Source organism: Lissotriton vulgaris, unplaced genomic scaffold (assembly GCF_964263255.1).
Source record: "Lissotriton vulgaris unplaced genomic scaffold, aLisVul1.2 SCAFFOLD_9081, whole genome shotgun sequence".
Taxonomy (NCBI): Eukaryota; Metazoa; Chordata; class Amphibia; order Caudata; family Salamandridae; genus Lissotriton; species Lissotriton vulgaris.
In genome coordinates, this window is record NW_028242391.1 from 15,862 (window position 1) to 42,487 (window position 26,626).

Below are 26,626 nucleotides of genomic sequence, written 5' to 3' on the forward strand. Positions count from 1 at the left end.
AACAAAATCAATACATTTGGGAGACAGACAGGTCAACTGGCTCTGAGCATATGAACTATGACCAATAACATTAAGCTGAACAATGCCCTGCCTCCACCCCTCATGCAACAACATAACATATGTCACATCAACAGAACACTACATATGTGTTAGAAAGAAGTCTGAGACATCTGACAGAGAAGGTGAGGCAAAAGAGAAAACACACTGCCTGAAGAAGAGCAATGCAAAAATGGGACCAGTTGTCAGAGAGAGGGATGACAAAGCTGATGAATAAAATGAACAACTGTATTGAAATGTGGGAAGTAAAGCAATAAAGGGTAAAGAGAAAGCTTTTGCAAATTTGTGATGTAGTGTGGTAAGGAGACATCTGTTGTAGGTAAGGCAGTTTGAAATACAAAATACACCACACGATTTTTGGGGGAGCAGTACAAAGGTGTCAGAGACAGTATCTGTAAGAAGTGCAGAGTAACAGAATTACAGACACAGCTACTATAGAAAGAGCAGTATGGAGTGACACCTGTTGTAGCTGTGTTGTGTAGTAAAAGCAGAATAACATGTAATGTTACGGAGATAGTGTCCAAAGAAACATAAGTCATGAATAGATGAATGCCAAAATGGGCTGTTGATACCTGGATGTTCGAAGTTACTTTGGGTCTCCTTGTTCTTGCTGTTTTTCTCCTTTTTAAACTTGTTGACCAGCCGGAATTTTCCACTTCGACTGCGTTTTGAAAAATCTGACAGCCGGTTCTGCAAAACAGGACAGAGAAATGTCAATACACGGAGGAGCAAGGAGTTTTCCCAGTGAACCACATCCACCAAAGTGGTGTAGCAGATGACGTGTCTTTTTGACTGCCTATAGTCATGTGTGAATTATAGTATGGTTACTGTCGCAAGATGGGTAGTCTGTGAGAAAGTACAAAACTATCTATATGTAGGCAGGTGTGGTGGCCTGAGTCATGCAGCTGACAGCAGGAAGGTAACATGAGAATGCAAACCGACAGTTTGTAGAGAGATGTGACTGCATTCCTGGAGAGGAGGATTATGACTGGTAGATAGGTGAATAAATGTACGAGTACACAAGACTGTACTCCATACCAATGTGTTGAGTTGCAGAGCAAAGGCCTGCAGGGAAATGTGTGAGTGCTGCCATGCTGTTGGAAGAGAGGTATAAGAGCTAGTGTATAATTTGCAGAAGTCTGAGTGCAAGATCATAGTCAGAGAGGTTGCAGAGTCCCGGTCTATAAGCTGCATGAGGAGGGAGAGTGCATGAGTAAGGGAGGTGAAATCTACAGGGAACTGAACGAGTCCTTGAGCCACTTCCTTCAGGATCACTGCCCAAGGCTTCTTCAGATCCTCTGGCACTTACCCAGAGGTCTGCCTCCCGTGCAAGCTCCCTGAGATCAGAGAGCCCACACTCAAACAGGTGTTGGCGTAACCCCAGAAAACAATTACTGAGCATGTGCTCTCTGATAATCAGACTGTCTAGAGAGTTGTCAAGCAGACCTGTTAGAATTCTCTACAGAATCATCTGAAACTCAAGGCCAACTTTGTAGAACAGGAATGTGCAGGTGTTTAAAGCTGCCATGCAAGAAAGTGTACAATTTCAGGCTGCCTGTTTGAAAGGAATAGTTAGGCCATATCCAGATTATGAGTGCAGATCAAATTTTTGTTAGATAATCGAATAGTTCAGTCCGACTATTTACCTATTTACACTACACATAGGCCCTAGTTAAGAGCAACCTGGTAATCCGGCAATTAATTAATGTCCCTGCAGGTACCATTACTGGGTTGAACTGTATCTCAGTGGTCATAAAACCACACAGTTAAGAGCTGGACCCTGAGGGTGCATTCAGAAATGGCGAATACTCAAGGTAATCTGATTTAACACATCAAAGGTTACATATGACTTGTCACAATAACTTTCCAAAAAGGGGTATTAATATCCCTTGGTATATAGCACAGATTGGCTCTGCTGTTCTCTGCAGAACAATACACTGGAATGGCCATAATGAATAATGTAGGTACAAATCTGTCACATGGTTAAGTGCCCTTAAAAAGGACGTGATGGGTCTGGTTACACACAGTGTCTCCCAAGTAGTAGTAGCTGTACTTCTTATTGTAGGTCTTCACCTCGTCATCACCAGGTTCCATGAGATTCCAGAGCCAGGGGATTTCAGACACTTTTCTCATTTCCAGATCCATGTTTTTGAGAGACGTTGCAAGCTGCTCTTTCTGGGGAGGATCCAGCTCCTGCAGAAAGAAAAGAACACACTGCTGTGAGGCAGTAACAAAGGAGTGTGAATGACTGCTGAAAGACCGGTGCCTGGTTATTATGTTACTGAAGTGTGAGCAACAGAAAGCACCAGAGCACATAAATGACAGGCTCGGGAAAAGAGTGAACAGCTAATAACTTTTCATCAGTTTTGTACAAATTACTTTTTTATCCCCTTTTCTCTACTGATCAATATGTTGGTGTATCCTTGGAGCATTTCTTCCTATGTGGTTTCTAAATGGTTGCATGTATGGAATTTAATAACAAAGATTCACATGCGTCCCACCCTCCTCCCCTCAGAGGTTCTCTTCTTCGCTTGGCTCTATATCACTCATGTGCTACGAAAATCTGAGGGCCTCAGCCTCTGGGGAGAACATTCTAGGAGGGTATTGACGCCTGATTGGCCGGAATTTGGACCAACATAATGACTATGATACATCAAATTGTCTAGCTATAAAAACTCTATGGTTTTTCCTTTATTTTATGCACAGATATTTATGTTATTACTACATTGCTATGTCATGTACCGTGGGACTCTCATTCGGCGACGGGGAATATTCAAGCATGTGAATCTATGAAAGACACACCAATACTGGAGAATGAAGGATACCAGACTCTCCTGACCCAATCCAGAGCCACTAAGATAACTTGGAAACCGGTTGGTCCAGATCTTCTTAAGAACATTGACCAGCAGTGGTGTCAGTGGAAAGGCGAACAGGAGTACTGAACTCCATTCGAGACTGAATGCGTCTCCCAGCAAGAGCTGCCTTTGAACGGCACGCAATAGTACTGACACTGGGCAGTGGCAAATAGATCTAACCAAGGTTCTCCCCAATCTCTGAAGAGACCTTGCACCACCTCTGAATGGAGACACCATTTGTGATTTGCGAGGCATTGACTGCTGAGTTAGTCTGCTATGGCGTTCAGAGAGCCCACAGTTGCTGAACTACCAGGAAAATGCTCCGACGTTCCAGCCATGTCCAGAGACGCAAATCATTTAGACATAGGATCCACAACTCCACCTTGTTCTGCTTGTTGTAATGCCACATGATGATGGTGTTGTTTGTAAACACCTGAAGCAGTCTTCCCTTGATGGCTAGAATAAAGGTATTCAATGCCAGGCAAACAGCTCTAAGTCCCAAAAGGTTTATGTGGAGGGGAAATTCTGTCGGAGATGAGTGTCCTCTGATCTCCACCTCTCCCAGATGGCCACCCCAACCTAGAGGTAGCACATCTGTCACAGGTGTAAGTTCTGGATAGGGAAGGGAAAGTAGTGTACTGCTGATCCAATTGCTGTTCGTGAGCCACTACTGCAGCTGATTTGCAGTTCCCCCTATATGTCGACCAGCTCAGGGAGAATCCCCTGATGCAGTGCCCATTGGGACTTCAGATGCCACTGCAGAGCATGCATGTGCCAACAAGCTTGTTTTTCCAGCATGATGCAGAAGGCCATAAGACTCAGCAGCCTCAGCGTCAGTCTCACCGAAATCCAGGATAGAGACTGAAACATTGGAATCATAGCTTGAAAATATCCTGGGCTCACTGTTTTGGAGGATAAGCCTAAAACTATACTGTATCCATGGATAGCTCAGATGAATTGAGCATCTGAAAGGGACTCCGGTGTGACTTTGGCTCGTTAATACCGAACCTCAGTGAATGCAGCAGATCCACCGTAGAGGGGCCGCCATGGTCTGGCAACGGGAGACAACTGCCTGAGGCGATTCCACCTTCAACAGCCAGTTGTTGAGGTAGGAGAAGTCTGGCACCCTTTATCTCCGGCAGATGCGCTGCAACCACGCCATAAGCTTGGTGAATGCCTGGGGCAGTAGTAAGATCAAAGAGGAGGTGAGTAAACTGATAATGCTCTTGGCCTACCATGAGCCACATGTAATGTAAAGTATGCAGGTCGAGAATATGAAAGTAGGCATCCTGCAAGTCCAACACTACCACCCACTCTCTAGGGTCAAGTGCAGACAGTACTTGAGCCAAAGGGAGAATTTTGAACTTTTCCTTTTTCAGGAAAGAATTTAGAGGGTGTAGATTTAGGATATGACGGTGTCCTCCATCCTTCTTCGGCACCATAAAGTAGCAGAAATAGCAACCACACCAACTTCTAATGCCCGCACTATCTCAAATGCTCCTTTGACCTGAAGAGCCAATACTTTGTCACAAAACTTAAAGGTGGTTCTTCATCAGCCGATCGGAGGACGGCAGCAACAGTGACTGGGTCTGCTGGACATTCCGGAGCACCCATTTGTTCAAAGTAATCTCCCAACATTGAACAGATGGTACGAAATCCTGCCACCAACCGGGTGCCCATGATAGTAGGAGGGCAAACTAAAGAGACTTTGACGCTGAGGCTGATGGGGGTGGGGTGGGTGCAGGGGCTGATTGGTCCCCCTCTCTAGCCCTGGTTTCTACGAGGCTTGTGGGAGGCACGTCGGGAGCAATAAAAAGGACTGAGATGCCTAGAAGCATTGGTGGCTAGGGTGGAAAGGACAAAGCTGATCAAAGGGCGTATCTTTAGGAGTTGCCTGGACATTCCCCAAACAGCCAGTTGTTTTCAGTCAGGCTTGATGATGGTGCACCACCGTGGCAGCAATGGCTCTGCCCAACGGCTGTCTTCAATCTGCATCTGATGATCGTGTACTGTGCCGCACCTCTCTCATCAGCAAAAGCTCGAGAGAGTATGGTTCTAGCCTCCTCCAAGACTATAGGCAGCACTTGCACAACTGTATCCCACACAGTATGGGAATAACGACCCAATGAGCATGTAGTGTTTAGCGACTGCAGTGCCAGGCTGGTAAAAGTGTAAAATCCTCTTTCAAAAGGTATTCAGCCTTTTGGATTCCCTATCTGGTGGTGTGGTAGTGTACATATGGGCTTTATCTTGGAGGCTGAGCCAGGCTCGTAAGGGTGGGATGTTGGGTAAGGAAGGCTGGGTCTCTGAGCATGAGGGTGATGGAGTGGTAGACATACGTGTGCACAAAAGTGCCTGTGTGGGCTTGGCCCAGGCCCTGAGCAGGACATCAGTGAGGGCTTCATTAAAAGGGAGTAAGGGTCTTGATGGGGACACCCTAGGCTGAAGCGCCTCTGTCAAGACTCTCACTGGGGCCTTATTATGACTTTGGCAGTGTGGCAGTGGTAAGGCTCATACGGAAGCCTTAGCAAGGCAAAGTAATGGGAATGTCATTGCAAGTTCCTGCAGGGCATGGACTGTTAAGTCCATGCCCTGTGGGAACTGGGGGTGCATGCATACATGGGGGTATACACCATGTGCCCCCCTGCACACATCCCATGGCGTAGAGGCAACAGGGGGGCATGTAGGGCCCCCTTTGTTTCCTCACCGACACAGTTTTCATGGCGGGCTCACCGCCATGAAAACTGTGGCAGTGAGGAAGGAGTAGTTTCTGTCCTGTAACTCCAGTTCTGTAGTAGGGGTATCTCTGTTATAGTCATAATCTAGTGAATAGTCCCGCCCATGTGCGTGGACCCCGGCATTCAAAAATAATCTCTTAAGTTGTCAAATCATGCAGAATTGCAAGACACTTAAGAGAGAATTTAAAGACAAATAATGCAGCCTATATCCACAGGCTACACTGTCCGGTACTTCAACTAGAAATTCCACCAAACAAAACCACACACAACACAGCCTGCCCAGTTTCTTCCACAGAGAAACTTGCCTCTACCAGTAAAAGACTCTGGAATGATAGAGAGGAAGGCATGGACAGACAAGCCCCATAGGCTGCCATTATGTGGCTTAAATAGGATACTGTGCCTTTAAGAGAACTTTCCAGAACTTCTCCCAGTATCCCAGAATGCACAGCAGGTCCCTCTTACTTTCAGTTCTTTTTGAAGGCGCAGCACGCCAGACCTGTAGCATTCCTTTCATGAACATCTTTCTCCACCGGGGAGGAGGGCGGGCGCTTATGACTATAACAGAGATACCCCTACTACAGAACTGGAGTTACAGGACAGAAACTACTCCTTCTGTAGTAGGGTATCTCTGTGTATAGTCATAATCTAATGAATAGAATGGCAAGCCCATCCCCACACCAAAGCGGCGGTGGAGAGAAGAAAATAAACACCACTATTGTGCAAACAAATTCCGCAGCGAAGCCTGCCCAACCTGAGCATCTGCCCTGGCATCAGTGTCCAGACAGTAATGCTTAGCAAAGGTATGAACCGACTTCCAAGTGGCCGTCTTGCAGATCTCTGCAATCGGAAAATTACGGAGCAAAGCTGTCGTGGCAGCTTTACCCCTGGTGGAATGAGCCTTAGGTTTACCCCCTAAGGTCTTATTAGCTTTTTGGTAACACAACTGTATGCAGAAGACAATCCACCTAGAGATGGACTGCTTAGAGGTCGCAAGACCAGTCCTGACCGATCCATAATTGACAAATAATTGGTCTGACCTACGAATATCTTTGGTTTTATCCAGATAAAATTTCAACACCCTCCTCACATCCAGGGAATGCAGAGACCTTTCCGCTGGAGATGAAGGATTCTGAAAAAACGTAGGCAACGTTATGGTCTGGTTGACATGAAAATCAGAAATAACCTTGGGAAGAAATTTAGGGTGAGTACGCATAACAACCTTAGCAGCATGAAATACAGTATAAGGTTCTTGGCAACACAACGCCTGAATTTCACTCACCCTGCGGGCCGATGTAATGGCCATGAGGAACGCCGGCTTCCAGGAAAGGTGCTGCAACGAAGCCTTATGAATAGGCTCAAAGGGCTCCTTCATCAATCTGGACAGCACCACATTCAATTCCCATGAAGGCGAAGGAAGCCTGACAGGAGGGAACACTTTCTTCAAGCCTTCCAAAAAATCTTTGATCACAGGGATCTGGAAGAAGTAAGTCTGTGAAGGGCATTTCCTGTAGGCAGTCAATGCAGCCAGATGAACTTTAATGGAATGAAAATTAAGTCCAGACTGCGCCAAATGTAGAAGGTATGGAAGGATTACATCTTCCTTGCATGTCGTCGGATCAAAGTTCTTGGAATGGCACCAGATACAGAACCTCTTCCACTTGTAAGCATAGGAGGTTCGAGTAGAAGGTTTCTTCGACTTCTTCAGTATGTCCATACAATCTTCGGGCAGATTCAAATGGCCATATTGCACTATCTCAGGAGCCATGCCGCCAAACTCAAAGACGAGAGGTTGGGGTGCAACATTTGCCCCCCGAACTTCGTGAGAAGGTCCGGCCTGCACAGCAGCCGTATGTGAGGAAGGATAGACCGGTGAAGCAGGTCCGTGAACCACCACTGTCTGGGTCATTCCGGGGCAATGAGTATCATCCGAGCCTTGGACCGGGCCAGCTTGATGAGTACCGCCGGAATCAGGGGAATGGGTGGAAAAGAGTACAGAAAGCTGTTCGACCAGTTGATCCATAACGCATTCCCCAGCGTCCCCTGCTGGTAGTACCTGGAGGGGAAGTCTCGGCATTTGCTGTTTTCGGCGGTGGCAAACAGATCTACGTCTGGAGTCCCCCACCTTGCGAAGACTTCTCCTAGTACTTCGTCGTTTATGACCCATTCGCGGTTTTCCTGAATCAGTCTGCTCAGTGCGTCCGCCTGAACATTCTGCACACCTGGCAGGTGGGTAGCCGTATTAGTCAGTCCTCTGGCCAGAAGCCAGTGCCAGATCGCCTGCACCTCCTGTGACAGAGTGCGGGATCTCGAGCCCCCCTGCTTGTTGAGGTAATACATCGTGGTCGTATTGTCCATCTGTACAAGCAGAGAGTTGGTCTGAAAGGACGGAAGAAAGGCCTTCAGTGCCAAGTGAACAGCTCTGAGTTCCAGGAAATTGATGTGATATGTGGTCTCCATCTGGGACCATGTTCTTTGAATCTGTAGGTTTCCGGAGTGCGCCCCCCAGCCGTGGAGAGAAGCATCAGTCACGACAGTCTGCGTGGGAATGTCCTTGTGGAAGGGAACCCCTCGGAGGAGATTCTCCGCTGAACACCACCACTTCAGAGACTGAAGAGCATGCAGAGTCAGTCGTATCTTGTCGTCCCAAGATCCTTTCCTCTGATCCCACTGGTCCTCCAAGCACTCTTGCAACGGTCTCATGTGCAGTCGTGCGTGTGGCGTCAGGAAGATACAAGAGGCCATCGATCCCAGTAGAGAAGACACCGTCCTCACTGTTGTAGATGGAGTGGTCATAAGAGCCTGAGCCTTCCGAAGGAGTGATAATCGTCGCTCCTCCGAAGGAGACGCGCTTGCTGACAGCGTATTGATGGAGGCTCCCAAGTACTGTATGCATTGGACCGGAGTCGGGACAGACTTGGACATGTTGATGTGCAACCCCAGCTTGTTCAAGAGAACGCACGTCTTCTGGAAGTGTGCTCGAGCTTCCGAGAAGGAGGAGGCCTTGATCCACCAATCGTCCAGGTACGGGTAGACGAACACCTTGTTCTTCCTCAGGTGTGCTGCTACCACCGCCATGCACTTCGAGAATGTTCTCGGCGCCGACTTTAGTCCGAATGGGAGTACTGTGTATTGATAATGATTGGTGCCGACTTGGAATCGCAGGAACTTCCTGTGTTTGTGTGCAATGGGCACATGGAAGTACGCATCCTGTAGGTCTATAGCACATAGCCAGTCTCCCTGTTGCAACTGAGGGTAATTCTGATGCAACGACAGCATGCAAAATTTCTCTCTGCGAATCCACTTGTTTGCTTGTCGCAAGTCCAGAATGGGCCTGAACTCGTTCTTGTCCTTTTTGCGAACTAGGAAGAACCGGGAGTACAGACCTCTTCCTCTTTGAGACAGAGGTACGTCTTCTATCGCCCTTTTCCTTAACAGGATATCGGCCTCCGCCAGAAGCTCGCGCAGCTGAAACTGCGAGCTGACCAGCGGAATTGCTGGAGGCGGGCTGGTGAACCGAAGACTGTATCCATTGCAAACAATATTCAGCACCCACTTGTCCTGAGTAATTTTTCTCCACTCTGCCAGAAAAAATTGAATGCTTCCCCCCACCGGAGTGGGTAACGTATGCGGGGGAAGTAAGCGCTCAGGGCCTAGACCCGGCCGGGCCTTTGGTCGCTGGTGCCGACTGCTGGCCGCCTCTGCCCTTGGGGCGCTTCTGGAACAGCCTTCGGAACTGCTGTTGCTGTCCTGAAGCTTGGCCACGCCCTCTGCCCTGTCCACCTAACCGTCTTTGGAACGGGCGGTACGATTTCTTTGTCTCTTTGGGCTTCTCCAGACCCACAGCCGTGAGTGTTTCGGCCTCCGCCTTCATGCGGGCCATTTCGTCATCCGCATGTTTCCCAAATAGGGTCTCGCCAGAGAATGGAAGATTGGCAACCCTTTGCTGTGCGTCAGGTTTCAGTGACGTAAGACGGAGCCAGGCGTGCCATCGCTGGCTAATTCCATGGCAGAAGCCATGTGCCGCCAAGAGGGACGAATCGGCTGCAGTGCTAATGATCTGATTCGTCACCAGCATCTCCTCATTTAACATCTCCTGAAAATCTTCCCTCTTCTCACGAGGCAAGTGTTCCGCAAACTGCTGGAGGGAGTCCCAGAGGGCACAGTCATAGCGTCCCAACAAGGCTGTGGCGCTCGCATCCTTCATAGAGTTCGCCGACATTCCACACACCTTCCTCCCAGCCGAATCCATCCATCTGGACTCTTTATCTGGGGGGACCGTGGATCACAGGGTGGTAGCATGCTGCTTGCGAGCCGCCATCACTATCACGGAATCCGGAGGAGGTTCCACTCTCAGAAAAGCCGGATCAGAATCAGGAGCCCGGTATTTTTTCAGTAGTCTCGAGGGGGCCGCCTTAGTCACCGCCGGGGTGAGAAAAAGGTCCCTGGCCGGATCCTCCAGGCCTGGCACCAGTGGCAATAATGGACGAGACAGATGTTTCTGGTGCAGAGTCTCGAAAATTACCGATGTCTTGGGAGTGGGCACCGTCAATGAGATGCCCAATTTTGCTGCACCTCGTAACAGGACATCGTGAAAGGCCACCAGATCTTCAACCGGCGACACCCTTGTGTCCGGTGACCCCGACAAGGGTGGAGAGTAGACCCTGGTCCCTGAGGACCTCGTATGGGAGCGAGACCTATGCCTCTTATGGCAGTGTCTGGACCTCGTGGATGACCTGTTGTGCGATCGTTCCCTCCTCCTGGACCGTGAGCGCGACCTCCCAGTTCTTGGGCGCTCTGCAGGTTTCCGTGGAGGCGTCTTCCGTGGCCTATCCTGGGGTTTCGGTTTGGGCGTCCCCTTAGGCAGTGTAGGAAGAGGAGGTAGTGACTCCGACCTAGGTGGAGGAACAAGAGGTATCTCCAATCGAGGGGCGGGCCCATGCGGCGGCAGCGGGGTTAGTGGTCCTCCTAAGGGTGGAAGCGGAGGGTTGGTAGGAGGGTCCTCCTTAGGTACAGGGGGAGGGGGCGACTTCGGCCGAGGTGGTGTATATACCACCAAGTACACCGAGCCCGGTGACTTCTTCGGGGGAGGGGACTGCGACCCAGCCCCTCCAGCAGGCGATCGCTTTCTCCGGTGCCCTCCACTAGATCCAGCGTGACTTCTGGCGCCAGAACTCCTTCTGCGCCGTTTAGGAGAGTTGGAACTACTCCTAGACACCTATCTCTTCCTTCTCGACGCGGAGCGTCGCTTTTCAGGCGTCGAATCTCGCCTCCGCGACTCTGGCGTCGAACGCCACCTCCGCGACGTCGACCTCTTCTTCCTAGACGCCGAACACCGCCTCCGTGATGTCGACCTTTCCATTTTCGACGACGAGCGTCGACTCCTCCTTGACGCCGACCGCTTTCTCGAGGTCCTCGACGTCGAGGATCCCCTCGACGCCGATCGTCTTCTCGACGGCGACCGGCGGTGTCGCCTTGACGGCGAGCGCCAACGCCTGCCGCTCCTTCGACGTCGATAGCTTGACGCTGACGTCGACGATGGTCTCGACGGCGGCCTATCCAGGCCCTTCGACGTCGAATCATCACGCCGTCTCGACCCGGGGAGATGGGGAACACACCGTCGTCATCTCTCTCGTCGTCGATGCAATCGACGCCGACGGAGACCGGGACAGTTTGCTGGTCTTCCTGCCTCTGGGGAGCCCCCCAGAGGCCTCAGCAGAGGCAGAGGGAACCTTCCGAGCCTGCCCAAACCCACCTGCAGCCTGCAGACGTCTCTTTTCTAGGCCTTGAAGCCTAATCTTCAGCCTGTCCCTCAGGGTCCTTGCTGAAAGTTTCTGGCAGATGTCACAGTCTTCAGGGTCATGTGCTGCAGGGAGACAGACAATGCAGACGTCGTGTGGATCACTCTTGGCCTTCTTCCTTCCACATGCTGGGCATTTGTCGAAAAGAGCAGGCCTTTTAGAGCCCTAAAAAGCCTGAACAAACACATAGGAGAGAAGAGAAGCACCAAGGAATATATACTGCAAACACTTATCAAAAAAGTGAACAAAAATCCAATAAACCCTTGAAAAAAGGGAGAGCTCAATGCCAGGGTCCTGTTAGCAGGAGCCGGAAAAAATAACTGAAAGAGGGACCTGCTGTGCATTCTGGGATACTGGGAGAAGTTCTGGAAAGTTCTCTTAAAGGCACAGTATCCTATTTAAGCCACATAATAGCAGCCTATGGGGCTTGTCTGTCCATGCCTTCCTCTCTATCATTCCAGAGTCTTTTACTGGTAGAGACAAGTTTCTCTGTGGAAGAAACTGGGCAGGCTGTGTTGTGTGTGGTTTTGTTTGGTGGAATTTCTAGTTGAAGTACTGGACAGTGTAGCCTGTGGATATAGGCTGCATTATTTGTCTTTAAATTCTCTCTTAAGTGTCTTGCAATTCTGCATGATTTGACAACTTAAGAGATTATTTTTGATTGCCGGGGTCCACGCACATGGGCGGGACTATTCACTAGATGACTATACACAGAGATCCCCTACTACAGAAACTCCCAATATTCTTGGTGGTGCCGCAGCAGCACCACCAGCATATGAGAGGCCTCAGACTGCTGCAAGACCGCTAGGGATCGTGGAACCCTGGCGGCAGCCGTGGTCCAATGGCAGTCCAAGCAGCCTACTTGTAGTAGGGCGGTCTGACCAACGATGCGGCGGTAGCCGCACCGCCTCTGTGGATTTGGTGGTCCATCGGAGCATCAAATTCATAATGAGGCCCATTGATCTTGACCTCAACTGTGGACAGCTGAAGGTCCATGACATTAGCTGCTCTCTGGACCACCATCACAAAGGAAGCCCCTTCCTCCAGAGTCACTGTGGGAGGACAGAGAAAGCCGAAGTCTGGTGAGGTGTCCTGACCTCTGACGTCTGTCAGGACCTCCTACAAGGTGTCGTAGGCCATGGAGCTCCATCTCCACTTAAGGCCATGTGCCTGCTCAGCACCAGAGCCTGCGTTGGCCAACACTGGTCTAGCTCTGTATCAGGAATCATGATGGGATTGATAGCGCCACTAAAACGATCTTCAGAGGAGGTTGTGAAGCTGCATCCAGTATGGACCCAGATCTTCCAACGGATCCTAACCAAGGTTTAATCTACAGGTGGAGCCCTAGTCAGAGACCCCACGAAGCCATGGGGCATGAAGGCACGTGGCTCATGGCTCCATAAAATCCTTGAAGTTGAACGAGTGTACCTCTGGCTCAGGGAAATTCAGGGCAGCGTGACACACACTCAGTGTAAGGCACAACCTCCAAAGGGACGACCAGGGAGCATGGCCTAGACTTGTGGCATTGCTCTCACACTTCATCCAATGAATGAGACTAGACCAGAGAAGTCGAAGAGCACTTAGACTTCTTGAGTGACTTCCCTGAAGAAGTCTGATATCACAACAATGACAACACAAGTAACTGAGAGCATTCCTGGTACATCCTTCACAAACAGGACCTGGAGTGGTGCGGAATTGCATGACGAACAGCCAGAAGCTTCATGGCCCACGCACAGATAGTCTTCGGATTCATAGGCCTGCAATCTGCGCAGGTCTTAAGAGTCGTGGTCTCGTTTCAGACACCACAGACAGACCATTTGGGGGTCTATGACAGACAGTTCTGAAGTTGGGGGCTGATTTCGCTGCCTCTTGATGCCCAGGGCTTCTGCAACTCTGCGTGTTGGGAATGGTGGGACAAGGGAGAGCCGTCAGACTCCTTTCACTTCTTATGTTTGTTCCTCTATTTGGACTTACCTGATGATCTTGATTTTGAGAATGACCCATCACGGAAATGCCCTGTGAAGCAGGCCCGTGCTCTCAGCATCGACTGGGTCCTTTTTCAAATTCTGTGGATGTTCTGCAATGTACAGCTTGGCTACACAGTCGTGGTTAGTCTTAGTGCTCTTATCACATGACGCCAAACTGTGCTTTAGCACAGACATAGCCCTAGTGTCGGTCTGGCACCGATATCTGCTTATTGCAATCCTTACACAGTATAAATCAAATTATTTGTAGGAGGGGACATGGCTTCCACACACTGGAAATATTTTTTGAGTCTGACAGACTCAATGGAGCAACTTTGGATCTGCATGGAAAGGTGCAGAAAGAAAGGAACTGACTTTAGTGCCCAGATGTGGCGAGATGTAGAATCCCCAACGCCACATCTGTAGTGGGACGGACTAGATGCAGAGACAAAGGATGCCCCTATCTGCACACAAGGGTTTAGACACCTGCTCCAGAGATCATTGTATTAATGAGATTTTCATGGGACAATAATGGTGGTTAATGCACTTGCTGGAGAGATATGTGTTTTATCTTGTCACAGTTTTGGCTCATGAAGTTGCAGGGGCTGTAGCTTATGGGGAAGTGTTTAGGGGTGTTACACCCCCCTAATAGATGTATTTTTTTACTGAATAGTTGGGTACAGGAGATTTCAGTCCGGTATGGTAAGGTGTCTCTCGGATATCACCTGAGGTTTGTAAATACGCACTCAGACAAAAACACACACATTCACTCCGTCTCTGTTTTGAGGGTGTTAACACAGGGTTATTTTCCAAAATACTATGTTTTAAGTGTCCCCTCACAATCCACACTCCTTTTCCTTTCCACTGGCCTTTAAGCCCTCCACATGCACTGCTTATCATAAAATGATTGAAATAGTATGCTGCTGTGATTGCAGAAAAATCAGAAGCTCCCCCCAACAGTCTTACTGACGAAGCAACGCCCCGGTGAGGTAGCAGAAATGGTTAAAGCACCTGCTGTAAATTACACTGTTTACCATGCAGATCACAGATTTGTATTTTATTTAGATAGATATGTGAGCTACTGCTTTTGACCCATGGATTCTTTTGTTACTTGCACTTCATAAGTTTCAACCCTTCTAACATAGCACAGTTAGCTATGAACTGAATCAAGGAGTTGCATGCGAACTGCAAGTCATGGATTTAGAACCTTATTGTTTTTTCAATCTGGCATTATTATTAAGTTGCTAAAAAATGTTAATGTGGGTGATAATAAAGTTGCATTATTACAGTCAACCCCAACCACTGTTTTGCATTTTAACTCCTGACTTTGTATTTCTCCTGATCATGGACTCTTTACATACAATGCCTACCAGTAAAAATAACATGATTTCGTATACCTTGTAACCCTCATTATTTTATGCAACATTTCCTGTACACTGATATATGCATTAATATGATAGATTGTCTCTGTATAATGTATGCCTGTGATGTAACGCACTCTGACACCCTACATTCGGATGTGTAGTGCTATAAAAGATTCAATAAAAAATAAATTAGGGTTCCTCAAACCTTTATATGTGTAATTATTCATACATATACATCAGATACATCTGACGTTCTTACAATGCATGCATATCTCTTACATACAGGGGTTACAAGTCAAAAATCTACCTGCAAATCATAGTTTCTCTTAAGTATTTGTGAAGCAATAACAATCTCTGAGCCTTTGTTTCCTCCATTACATCATCTTCTAGGTGTTAAGAGTTCAGATAGCTCCTAGCCAGAATGATACTCTGATGAACCTTTAAATTAGACCTTTGTTTTAGGCCCAGCTGAAAATAAGACAGTCCCTTTACCGTCTGTATGTTTCTGCTCTGAACAGAAAGCAGACAAAGTGTCCCAGAGTCTGAAAATTACACCACAACAAATTTGGGATATTCCACTAGGGCCATCCAGATCCAGGATCTGGCTCAATAATAGCTGCCATATGTGGGATACGGCTGGATCACCCTCATTTCCGGCACCGAATGTCATACTTCATTTCTATATTTTCTGCTAGCATAGAACGTTGAAGCCTGTATTAGAATTTTAAGTATGGGAATGTGAATTAAGTAGCAACTGCTTGTGTAGGGGTATTCCCTTTTACTATACATGTTTGGAAATGTCATTAAAGAAGAACACTCATTCTAAACGGTCTTATATGACTAAGAAGAAACTTCGTAAATCTAACCCTAGGGCCTTTTATTCCCTGTGATTAAGTGTTGTTTGTTATGGACTGCATTTAATGAGGCGGTAGTGGGTGTGTTTGTTTTGATGAATGTGTGAGTGTATGTTAGATCCTCAGGATAGAACTGTACTTGAGAATAGCAATAAAAATATGCATGGGTGCGCTGTAATATATGGCATGAGAGCCACAATACCACTTCTCCACTCAGCCACGCTCAAGCTACTGAGTGAACTTCCAATAGGAACTTCCTACCTTTCTCCTAGGACTCATGTGTACCTCTTTGGCAGCCATGTACAGAAAAAGTAACAATCTGACCGATTTTCCTATGAAGTACGGTTCCAGAATTTCTGCAGGTAAAAAGATGTTATGCATCTCTGACATTGGCCAGCGGGGCGCATGGACCACTGGATGACATCAACACTGATCATACATAGAAGCCCCTGGAGACTATGGAAAACGAATAGTTTACCTGTCGGTGTAGTTTTGCTGCTTGAAGATCTTTCTGGATTCACTATGCTGTGCATTATTCCCTGGTCTTGTGGTTGGGTCCGGAATCATAGTCTTTTTTTTTTTTTTTCGTAGCCCAGGTGGGCGTCGACGTCCCACCTTTTGGTGTATTTCCGGTGACGTCGGCATGCTTCCTGCAGAAGCTCCCACTCTAGGGCGCCATCTTCGGATTCTTCTTTCTCGTGTTCGTTCTGTTACCGAAGTTATGGCAATGTTCAACTAAATTATTCACCGCTTTAACCTCTAAGGTTTGTTTTTCGAAGTATTGTCTTTGTTTAAACCCCCTTTTCTCTCCAGCCTCATCTTTCTGGCGGAGGTGGGTGGGTTCACAAAGTGAATCCAGAAAGATCTTCAAGCTGCAAAACTACACCGAAAGGTAAGAAACTATTCGTTTTGCAGCGTGAATCTTTCTGGATTCACTATGCTGTGCATACACTTTGTAGCGGTTTCTCATGTTCGTGGCAGCTGGGTGGAAGATGAGCGTTGGTTATTGAATATGTGCTGAAGCACCTTTTGTCCGACTTGTGCTTCCTTGTTCATCTGTATATCCACACAGTAGTGCTTCGTGAAAGTGTGCTCTGAAGCCCAGGTTGCCGCCAGGCATATGTACTGAAGGATGTTTGACGTTACAACGCATACTTTTACCACGCATGCCTTTACAACGCGGCTTTTACAACGCATGACTTTACAACGCATAGTGCTTTGGGGAGCTGGATAGTGTATAGTTTAATTTACTATTCCAACTCCAGTCTCCGTGGATAGTAGGGAAGGTGTTGGATAGTAAATTAAACCTATTTCCTATCCTAGAGCGCCCCCCAGGGCAAAGCGCTGTAATGGTTTGCGTTGTAAAAGTTGCGTCGTAAAGGCACTGCGTTGTAAAAGTTGCGTTGTAAAGGTTGTTTACCGTCCTGAATGGGTGTGTTAGCTAGGAAGGCTATTGTAGCCCCCTTTTTCCTGGTAGAGTGGGCACGTGTCCCTCCTTCCAGTTCCTGTCCTGCCTGTAGCAGAACTGCATTGTTTGTGTGATCCATCTCGCAATTGTTCCTTTAGTTACTGGTTTCCCCATGAAATTCTTTGCGAAAGACACAAAGAACTGTTTTGTCTTCCTTTGTTCCTTTGTTCTCTCAATGTAGTGCATGACCGCCCTTCTGGCTTCTAGGGTGTGCAGAGCTCGTTCGGCTCTTGTGGCCGGTTTCTGGAAAAAACTAGGTACTTGTATGGTCTGGTTCATGTGGAACCTTGACACCTCCTTTGGCATGAAGTGTGGGTCCGTCCTCATTACCACCCTATCATTGTGGATCTGTATGTAGGGCTCCTGTAGCGTTAGTGCCTGTAGCTTGCTTACTCTGCGCAGTGAGGTGATTGCTACCAGGAAAGCTGTTTTCTTGGTCAGCATCTCTAGGGATGCCCTATGGATTAGCTCGAAGGGGTGTTTCATGAGCTCCGTTAGGACTAGGTTAAGGTTCCATGCAGGCGGCAGCACCCGCTTTGGTGGTGCGATCCTCTTTGCCCCTTCCAGGAATCTCTTAATCACTTGTGATATGAAGAAACTCCTACAAGTTTCTCCTCTTGTGTAAGCGACTATTGCTGCCAAGTGAACTCTCAATGAGGATGAACTTAGGTTCTTGTCGAGCAGGTGTATGAGGTATCTTAGCACTGTTGAGTCCTATTGCATTTTGTTGTGAAGTTTTTCTCTCCTGCACCACAATGTAAATCTCTTCCATTTTGATACAAAGCACCTTCGTGTGCTGGGCCTTCGTGCCTCCTGAAGTACCCTTAGGGTGCTCTCTGGCAGTTTCAGATGCGCAAACTCTATGTCCTCAGGAGCCATGCTACTAAGCTCAGGCTCTCTGGCTCTGGGTGCAGCACCTCCCCGTTTTGCATGGAGAGTAGGTCTTTCCTTCTCGCGAATCTGTAGGGTGCACTCTGTTTCATCTTCATGATCTGCGAGTACCATGTCTGCCTGGCCCACTGCGGTGCGACCAGTATCAGTGTCATGTTGCTCTCTCTGCACTTGCTGAGTACTCTGTGCATCAGTGGTATCGGGGGAAAAGCGTAAGCAAATTTCCTCGACCAGTCTATCCATAGGGCATTCCCCATGGACCCCTCCCCTGGCAGCCTGGATGCGAAGTTTTGGCATTTTGCATTCTGGCGTGTTGCAAATAGGTCCACCGACGGTGTTCCCCACCTGTCGAACAGCCTCCTTGTTTCCTGTGCATTGAGCTCCCACTCGTGGGATGCCGATGTCTGTCTGCTGAGCCAATCTGCCTTTACGTTGTCCTTCCCTGGTAGATGTATGGCTAGCAGGTCTATGTTGAGAGGGATGGCCCATGCCCATATTTCCTGCGCTAGCTTTGAAAGCGGGGCTGATTGTGTTCCCCCTTGCTTGTTGATGTAGAACATCGCTGTTGTATTGTCTGTCTGGATCAACACTCTCTGGTTGTACAGTTTTGTCTGGAAAGCCTGTATAGCGAGGAAGATTGTCTTCAACTCCAGGTAATTGATGTGTTTGCCCGCATCCACTGGTGTCCACAGGCCCCTCACTCTGAGTTTCTTCATGTGAGCTCCCCATCCCTTCAGGGATGCATCTGTGGTGATGGTCACTGTTAGCGTTGGCGGCGTTAGAGGTTTTACCCTTGTTATGTTCCTCATGTTCCACCATGCCATTTCTTTCTGCACTGCGTGCGTTACAACCACTATATCCTCCCAACGACCTGTAGCTTGTGACCATTGTTCTTGTAGCCATTCCTGTAAGGGTCTCATGTGCAGCCGCACATTTGTCACTAGGTGTATGCATGATGCAGCCGCGGTGCGTCCATTGGGGCGTAGGGGCGTAGCCCCACTAAGCCTGGACGCACCGTGGCTAGCTAAATTTCATACATAAAAATTCCCAATAAAGCGCCACAGCGCAGCACTTCAATCCGGACCGGGACAGGCAAGGCGATAATGGTATGCGATGCGCCGGTGCGGTGCGCAGGGGGTGGGGGCGGGGCTGCTGGCCTGCTGCAGCTTGAGTGACAAGCTGCAGCAGGCCAGCAGCTGTAGTGCGCATCAGATTTATGGGCTAAGACTTGCCCGAGCATGCGCAACAAACCGAGTCCTTTGAGAGAGGGTCCGAAGGGTCTGGGGGGCTGCTTTCAGCCTCCCCGGGGTTTACAAGGCGCCAGGGCGAGTACCCTTTGTGCCCCCCTAGCCAATCCTGGCGCTGCATGCAGCACCAGGATTGGCTCATCCACCATGCAAAATCCATCATTGGGTGGGTGGGGGCACACTTCTCAGCCCTGCTATCATGGCCAATCACTGTGTGACTTCAGCATGAAGCCATGCAGTGATTAGCCATTTGGGACGCGAGCGCCGTGACATTCATTCTAACTGTCTTTCTCTTCGTAGTGTCATTGTCACCACGTGCAGCAGCAGCCAGTCCAGCCAGCAGACGTCCAACGGTCCACACCACAACAGTCAGTCACGTCGCAGACAGAGACAGAACAGTATTGAGGTGCGTGCGTGCTGTTTTAGTTGACTAGGGTTAGGTATTTCGTGACGCCGGTGACATCATGTGCAAAAACTCCGTCTCCAGCGTTGCAGTGCACAGGCTACAGTGCACAGGCTACAAAGCCTCGGTGGAGTTAGGGCTGAAGACAGGATGTGCTTAGTGCTTTAAAATATTAAACATGTTATTTGCGTGCTGTGGAAGTAACCCTGAGGTAACATTTGGTACTGCGTAGCATTTCTGAACGGTGGCAGCATTGCGGGCACGATCCCCCTACATTGCCCCGAATTGTTCCAAGAAGTTTTCCTTTGATTCTATCCGACTTTCTCGACCTAGTACGAGAGGGCTGTCCTCCTCAGGCTTTTGCTACGGGTTCACGTGAGGCGGCAGCATAAACTTTTTGCACTATATCATATCAGTGGTAGTAGCCTAGCCATACCTGTGTTACGCAGAGTGTCTCATGAATTAGTGTTTCTGTCCAATCTCATTCTTCCGGGTCACTGTGGTAAAGAGTGTCATGCTAATGCCTGCGCTGGAGTTATGTGTGCCATGCCGCTGCAGGACTGTTGTTTCTAAGCCCCCTTTATGCTGTACCCGTGAGTGAGTTGGTGCTCACTTTGGAGCATACACTGTTGTATAATGTTGTTTTCAGCAGCCTGGCAGTGGTAGCAGAGCTGCGTGACTTCACCAGAGCGCCTAGTTTGAAGCCCTTCGAGGTGTAGCTTTGCCAATTTTTTCTTGGACTTATTTCAAGTTCTTCAGAGGTTAGGGGTCTGTCGACTGTCTCTAGAACGAAACCCCCTGCTTTGGTAATTCTGACAGAAAAATGCAAGCCTCCGAGTTGGTTTTTGCATCGCAGCAGTTAATTTTGTGAATTTTGGTTTCCGTTTCTGGGATTAGTCCCCACCTGCGATTATTTGCATGCCAGTATTTGACTTATTAATATTACTCAAATGACATCCTGCCGTTTGTGCGTAGAGATTAAACACACATTGCTAGCAAAAGTAAGTGAGCTATAATAAGTCACATGCAAAGAGTATAATCAGTGTTAAATATGTCTCTCTCAACTGAGGCTATGCATTTACTATTAAGCTTTTCTTCCCAAGGTGAGAAGTGCGATCGGGCAAAAAACGATGCCACTCTTTGCAAACAAAATGAATAAATAAACTATTACAAAAAAGATGTATTTTTACTGAAGCTCCTATGACTATTGCTTAAAATGTGCTTTTCCGCTGAAGGAATTGAATTAATTGTTTGAAAGATGAATTGGCAATGCTGATGGCTCTCTCATGTGAAAAACCATTGACATTGCCAAGGGTTTTTTAAATAGCTCCCTTAAATGTGCAGACGACCAACTTGAATTGGGAACGTGACGTGTTAAAATATTACAAATGCATTTCAAGATTGCCACGCGGGTGTTTAGGCGTGCACAGCGTTATCTTTGAGTGCCTTCTATTTTAAGAAACCTAATTGATTTGGACGGAAGAAAGCAGGTGTTCAGTATGGAGAGCACACGCGGAGGGCAGAGAGTGAATATGAAGGGTGTGACGTGTATGGACATGGTGTGCAAAGTGTGGTGTGCTGAGCAGGCTTTGCCAACACATGAAGAGACAGCAGTTTCAAGGAAAAGAACTAAGAGCGCCAAGATGGAGAGTCAGTGGATGTTCAGTAGATTCTGACATGTATCTTTTTCACTTTCTAAAGCTGCAGCCATTTTTAATTGAAGTAAGAGGCTATAAGTTTTTAATTCGGCTGCGGATTTCTGTATTGCCTTTCCATTTCTCCCTACAATTCTTGTTAAAGGGGTTCTAGGTATAGAATTGGGGTGGATGAGGTGTGCACCTTCACTCTCCATCCAGACTTCCCTGCAGATGTGATCAACTCTCTGACGTGCCCCTGAACTGTGCATTGAAAAATCCACCTGTAGTTAGTGTGTTTTACAGCTGTATTAGTCCGAAATTTTCAAATGGTTTTGTAATATCCTTTATCAAGTGTGGTTTTTCACTTTTACTTTCTCGGTCGGTCCCAACTTCTGACTAATGTTCATAATTCTCTTTTTGAAAGAGTGTTAAGCAAGTGGAAATGTATACGTTTAATGAGGAGCTCATTGTTGGTGCCATTTCTTTGTTGCTGAAACATGTTCATTTTGCTGTTGTAGTTCACCTATGATGCTATGTGGGTATGAATGCCCGATTTAAACTGTACCTGTGCTGTTCAATTCCACTTAATCTGACACATCCCCCAGGGTCACAGCGTGCATTGGAGTGCCTGCAGGCAGCTGATGTTGATTCTCTCTGTGCACCTCTGCCATTCCCCAGGTTCTCAACAAGTCAATGTCAACAGATATTTTTGTGTATCCAGGTGGACACTTGTTTCTCCCATACAAGATCTTTAATAACTATGTTCTTGGTTTTGGATGAGTCCGAGTAGGGTTTTGGCTGGTAAGTTGCTACTCACACCCTAGAAGTGAGACAACAGTGCAATTAGTAAGTTATGGCTTATTTTAAAGATGTCAGATTATTCCATTCAGGCTGCCCATTATCATCAGATCTAAGGTGTTCAGTCCATGAGGAGAACACACCTCACTGCCTTATGTTATTCTGTCTGAAGTAAGAGGACATGGAAAGAGGTACTGTCATTTCCACCTCATTATCTGTAAAGGAGCACAGATGTGTCCCTAGAGGTTTTATCTCACAAAATAATTGGCAACTGAAGCGGACAAACACTTATTTACGGGATAGATACATTTCCGTTTCTTCTAGAATCAAATTGTGAAGGAGTGCCTGCCCATCTCCACCCTTCACTGCTATCAGCAGTTTGTACCACGCCACATGCAGGTGATCAGTAGCTTCGGGGCGCTTGTGACTGGCTGAACAATAGATGGGGTGAACGTGATAACATGACTGAGGCAGGTGTACTAAGGCGGTTTCCCAACTGCTGTGCAACTTCTTCTACTCTTAGAGCTGAGATTTTCATGAAAGTCTTATAGTCTGAATTCAGCAGCGTAATAGGACAGAATGTATGAAGCTCTGTGGTTATACTGAATAAGCAGCTACCTATGTTATGCCATCTATTAATGTAATAACTGTACTTTCACAATTACTTTATTAACCTTCCTGCTTTCTCAAATTTGCTTGAAAATTCACGATTTTTCTTCTTTTTTTTAAAAAAAAAACCCTTTTGGGGTTCAAGCTCGCTTGCTGCGCTCGCTCGCTACGGTGCTGTATGCAAATCACTTTGCGCCCCACCACTTTAAAATCTCACCCACCGCCCCTGGCATGATGCCATCATGCCCATAATTTTGCTCGCTGTTCTCACTGTCCGAGCTTGCCCCTTCTGGTAGAGCCGTGTCTCCTTCACCAGTGCTAGCGATCTCTTGTTGCTCGGGAACACCTTGCTCTGTAAGGTGTCGATCTGTGCTCCCAGGAAGATCTTTATTTGTTCTGGCTCCATTGAGGATTTGCCCCAGTGGATGGAGAATCCCAGGTTCATCAGAATGTTTGTCACTCTTTGTGCGTGCTTATTGCACGTCCTGTATGATCTTGCTTTTATTAGCCAGTCATCCAGGTAAGGGTACACGTGTATTCCCTCCCTTCGTAGGTGTGCCGCAATTGTTACTAGGCACTTTGTGAAGACCCTTGGTGCTGATTTGAGACTGAATGCCAGTGTTGTGAACTGGTAGTGGTCTTCTCCTATGGTGGATCTGAGCAGATGCTTGTGAGCCCTGTTCATTGGGATGTGCAGGTAGGCATCTTTGAGGTCTATGGTGACAATGAAGTCCCCGCCTTGTAATCGAGGAAGTACCTCTTGTAGGGAGGTCATTTTGAACTTTTGCGTTTTTATGAATTTGTTTAAGAATCTGAGGTCCAGGATGGGTCTCATTGTTTCGTCTACCTTTGGTACCAGGAAGTATGTTGAGTACACGCCCCTGTTCCTTTCTCTGTAAGGCACTGGTTCCATGGCCTCTTTTTGCAGGAGCTCCTTTGCTTCCGCTTGCAGCAGCTGTAGCTCTGTCTTTGCTAGCTGTCTTGGTTTTCTGGCTGTTGGTTTCCCTTCCAGCTCTATGCAGTACCCGAACTGTATGATGTTGAGAACCCATTTGTGTGAAGTTATTGACTTCCATTCCTGGAGGAAATGCCTTAGTCTTCCTCCCACTGGGCTTACATGTTCTCGGGTGTTCACTTTGTGTGACCCCTGTGTGTTGTTCTTGTGCTTCACCCCGGGGGCTCTTGCTTGGGTGAGCACATGTTTTGGCAAGTCACTTGGAGGGGGGTTGCTGGCCCCCTCTGCTGTTCTGACCACGTCCGTTCCCTTTCCCACGAAAGGACTGGCCTCTCTGCTGGTACTGCCAGGATTGTTTCTGTTGCCCTTGCTGTGCCTTGTTGTCTGCCTGGTGGGCTTGTTGGAACGCCTGGTGTGATGTTCCTGGTTGATTTCCACCTCTTCCATTAGGTCCCCGAAATGGGGTGCCTCTTTTAGTACCTCTGAACTGCAAAGCTCCCATGGACCTTGCCGTTTCGTTATCCTTTTTTAGTTGGCTGAGCTTCTCGTCTACTGGGGCCCCGAACAAAGTTTCTCCGTTGAACGGGGTGTTAAGGATGCTGTGCTGCACTTCTGGCTTGAAGCCTGAAATTCTTAGCCAGGCTTGTCTCCTTTCTGTGATGCCCATCATCATGAGCCTGCTGGAGGTGTCAGCTCTGTCCAGGGCTGTTTTGATGCAAGAATTTGCCACGTTCTTCCCCTCTTCTACAAAGCTTTCAGCTTTCTCCTTGAACTCTTGAGGCAAGTTTTTTATTAGCTGGCCCAGTTCATCTAGGATCTGGTACTGGTGTCTGTTCAGGAGTGCATTGGAATTTGCCATGCGCCAGTGCATAGCGGCATTCCGTTCAATTCTCCTCCCTACTAAGTCCATCCTCTTGCTTTCTTTGTCTGGAAGTGGTCCTGAAGTAATAGGCACATTGGCCCTCTTTCTTGCTGTGGCTGCGATGATGGAGTCTGCAGAGACCGTGCCCTGGATGTAGGGTGAGTCTTTGGAGGAATGTTTATATTTCTTCTCCGTCCTAGGAGTGACGGATTTGCAGGTCGCAGGCTCCTTGAAAGCCTCTTTCCCCTGTGCCATGACACTTTCTAGCATGGGCAGCTACTGGCTCCTGGTCTGTGTGGGGGGCAGTGTCTCTAGAAGGAAGTCTGCCTTCTGCTTCTCTTCGTCGAGTTTCACCCTGAAAACTGCAGCTGCATTCCTGATGACTGTGTTATAGACCCCAATGTCATCTGACGGCGAGGGCCTCGAAGGATACGTGTCGATGCTTTGTTCTGGGCTCTCGGCGTCGACGTCCTGCCATTCTATCTCCTGAGTTTCCGAGGATGCCGAGCCGAGGAGCGTCCTGCGGCCTTCGTCCCCTTCATAGTCATAGTAGGAGGCCTCTTCCTCTTCTGGATCGTCGAAAGTTTCGACGTTCTCCGACTGTTGCTTGACTTCTTCCACCTCTTCCTCCACTATCTCGACCACCTGTGTCTTAGGTTTCGTCGGGATTATGAAGTCCTTCATCCTGGCGTCGAATTCTTTCTTTCTCTGCAGGATGTTTTCCACCTCGGCCTCGTGGCGTCTCTTCTTTTTTTCCATTTCGGCAGCATGTTCTGCGTCTAATGGTTCTGCTGGTCTTTTCGGCGGAAAGCTCGGCGCCGAGCCGACCTTCGGCGTCGAAGGTTTCGGCGTCGAGCTCACCTTCGGGTCCTTCGTCGGCGCCAACATTTTCTTCGGGTCTTTTTCCTTCGGCGTCGAACGTTCCTTTTCGGGGAAGTTTTTCGACGACTTTGGCTGTTCTTCAGCTCTCGGCGCCAGGGGCTCCTTCTCAGAGGATCCGCTGGGCCTGGGTTTTGCTGCGGACGCCGAGGTTTTCGGCGTCGGCGCTTTCTAGGCTTTCCCCTCGATCTTTCGAGACTCGGGGTCTCTCGGGGCTCTAGGGGCCATAGTGTCTCCTACCTTTCCAGGAGTCTTCGTAATATCGGTCTCTACGACCGTGTAGCCGTCGTCTTCGGCGGCGTTGTTGTCCTCTTCGTCTGATGATAACCCCAGGTCTCTAAGGGACGGTGGCTGGCCCTTGCCCTGCATGCTGGCGTTGGCTACCCTCTGTCTCGCAGAGTCTTCGGCGTGAAGGCGGAGCAGGCGTTGCAATCCTCGCTCTCGTGGTCGACCGGTAGGCAAAGGTTGCAAACCGGGTGCTGGTCCTTCTGCGCGTACTTGTGGTGGCAGTTACGGCAGAATTTGAAGGGAGTGTTGTCCATACCCTGCATTCAGGGAGCCCCTGAGCGCGCATTCCCCGATGGACGTCGAAGTTCTTGAAGTTCCTTCCTTCCTTCGTTGTCTTCTTCAATGGTGTGGTCTCCTCCAGTCTCTCCCAATCTTTTCGTGCAAAAATTGCTTCTTTTCCTTCTTCTTTCTCCAAAAATGTCTGGAGCCCTTTCGGGAACGATCCAGACCCAACCGCGGACAAAAGAATCTGAAGATGGCACCCAAGAGTGGCCGACGTCACCGGAAATACACCAAAAGGTGGGACGTCGACACCCACCTGGGCTACGAAAAAAAAAAAAAAAAAGAAAAGACTACGATTCCGGACCCAACCACAAGACCGCGGAATAATGCACAGCATAGTGAACCCAGAAAGATTCACGCTGCAAACCTTAGGTTCCCCAACTACCAGGAGCTCTTCAGGCTCAAAGAACCTCTTGCCAATCTGACTCAGGTTGCTGAACTAAAGTGACAAATAACAGGTTCTTTGAAGACCTGCTGGTACCCCTCTCATATCTATGAAATTAGAACCACTGGGGCACAAACAGGCTCAGTTTTAACTAAAAAAGAAGAGGTACCAGTCATCATACAACCATTTGTTCTCTTCTGATTTTGGTTCACTTCTGTAGCTTAGATTGCACCTCCTGAGAAGTCTAGTTAATTCCGTTTGCTGTCATGGAGTCCGGCCAGACAGTTCAATT

The 26,626-nt window shown here is 48.2% G+C and overlaps 1 protein-coding gene across 1 annotated transcript in view; it reads right to left on the reverse strand.

Moving 5' to 3' along the window:
* Positions 1 to 629: 629 nt before the first annotated feature.
* Positions 630 to 26,626, reverse strand: part of LOC147668980 (diacylglycerol kinase delta-like) — a gene marked incomplete at its 3' end in the record, with an annotated part of 44,166 nt that continues 18,169 nt past the window's right edge. The window contains exons 5-6 of the mRNA XM_086948312.1: positions 2,131 to 2,250; positions 630 to 747 (exon numbers count right to left, since the gene is read on the reverse strand). Of these exons, the coding sequence (XP_086804438.1) occupies positions 630 to 747; positions 2,131 to 2,250 (238 nt within the window). The remainder of the gene's footprint in view (positions 748 to 2,130; positions 2,251 to 26,626) is intronic.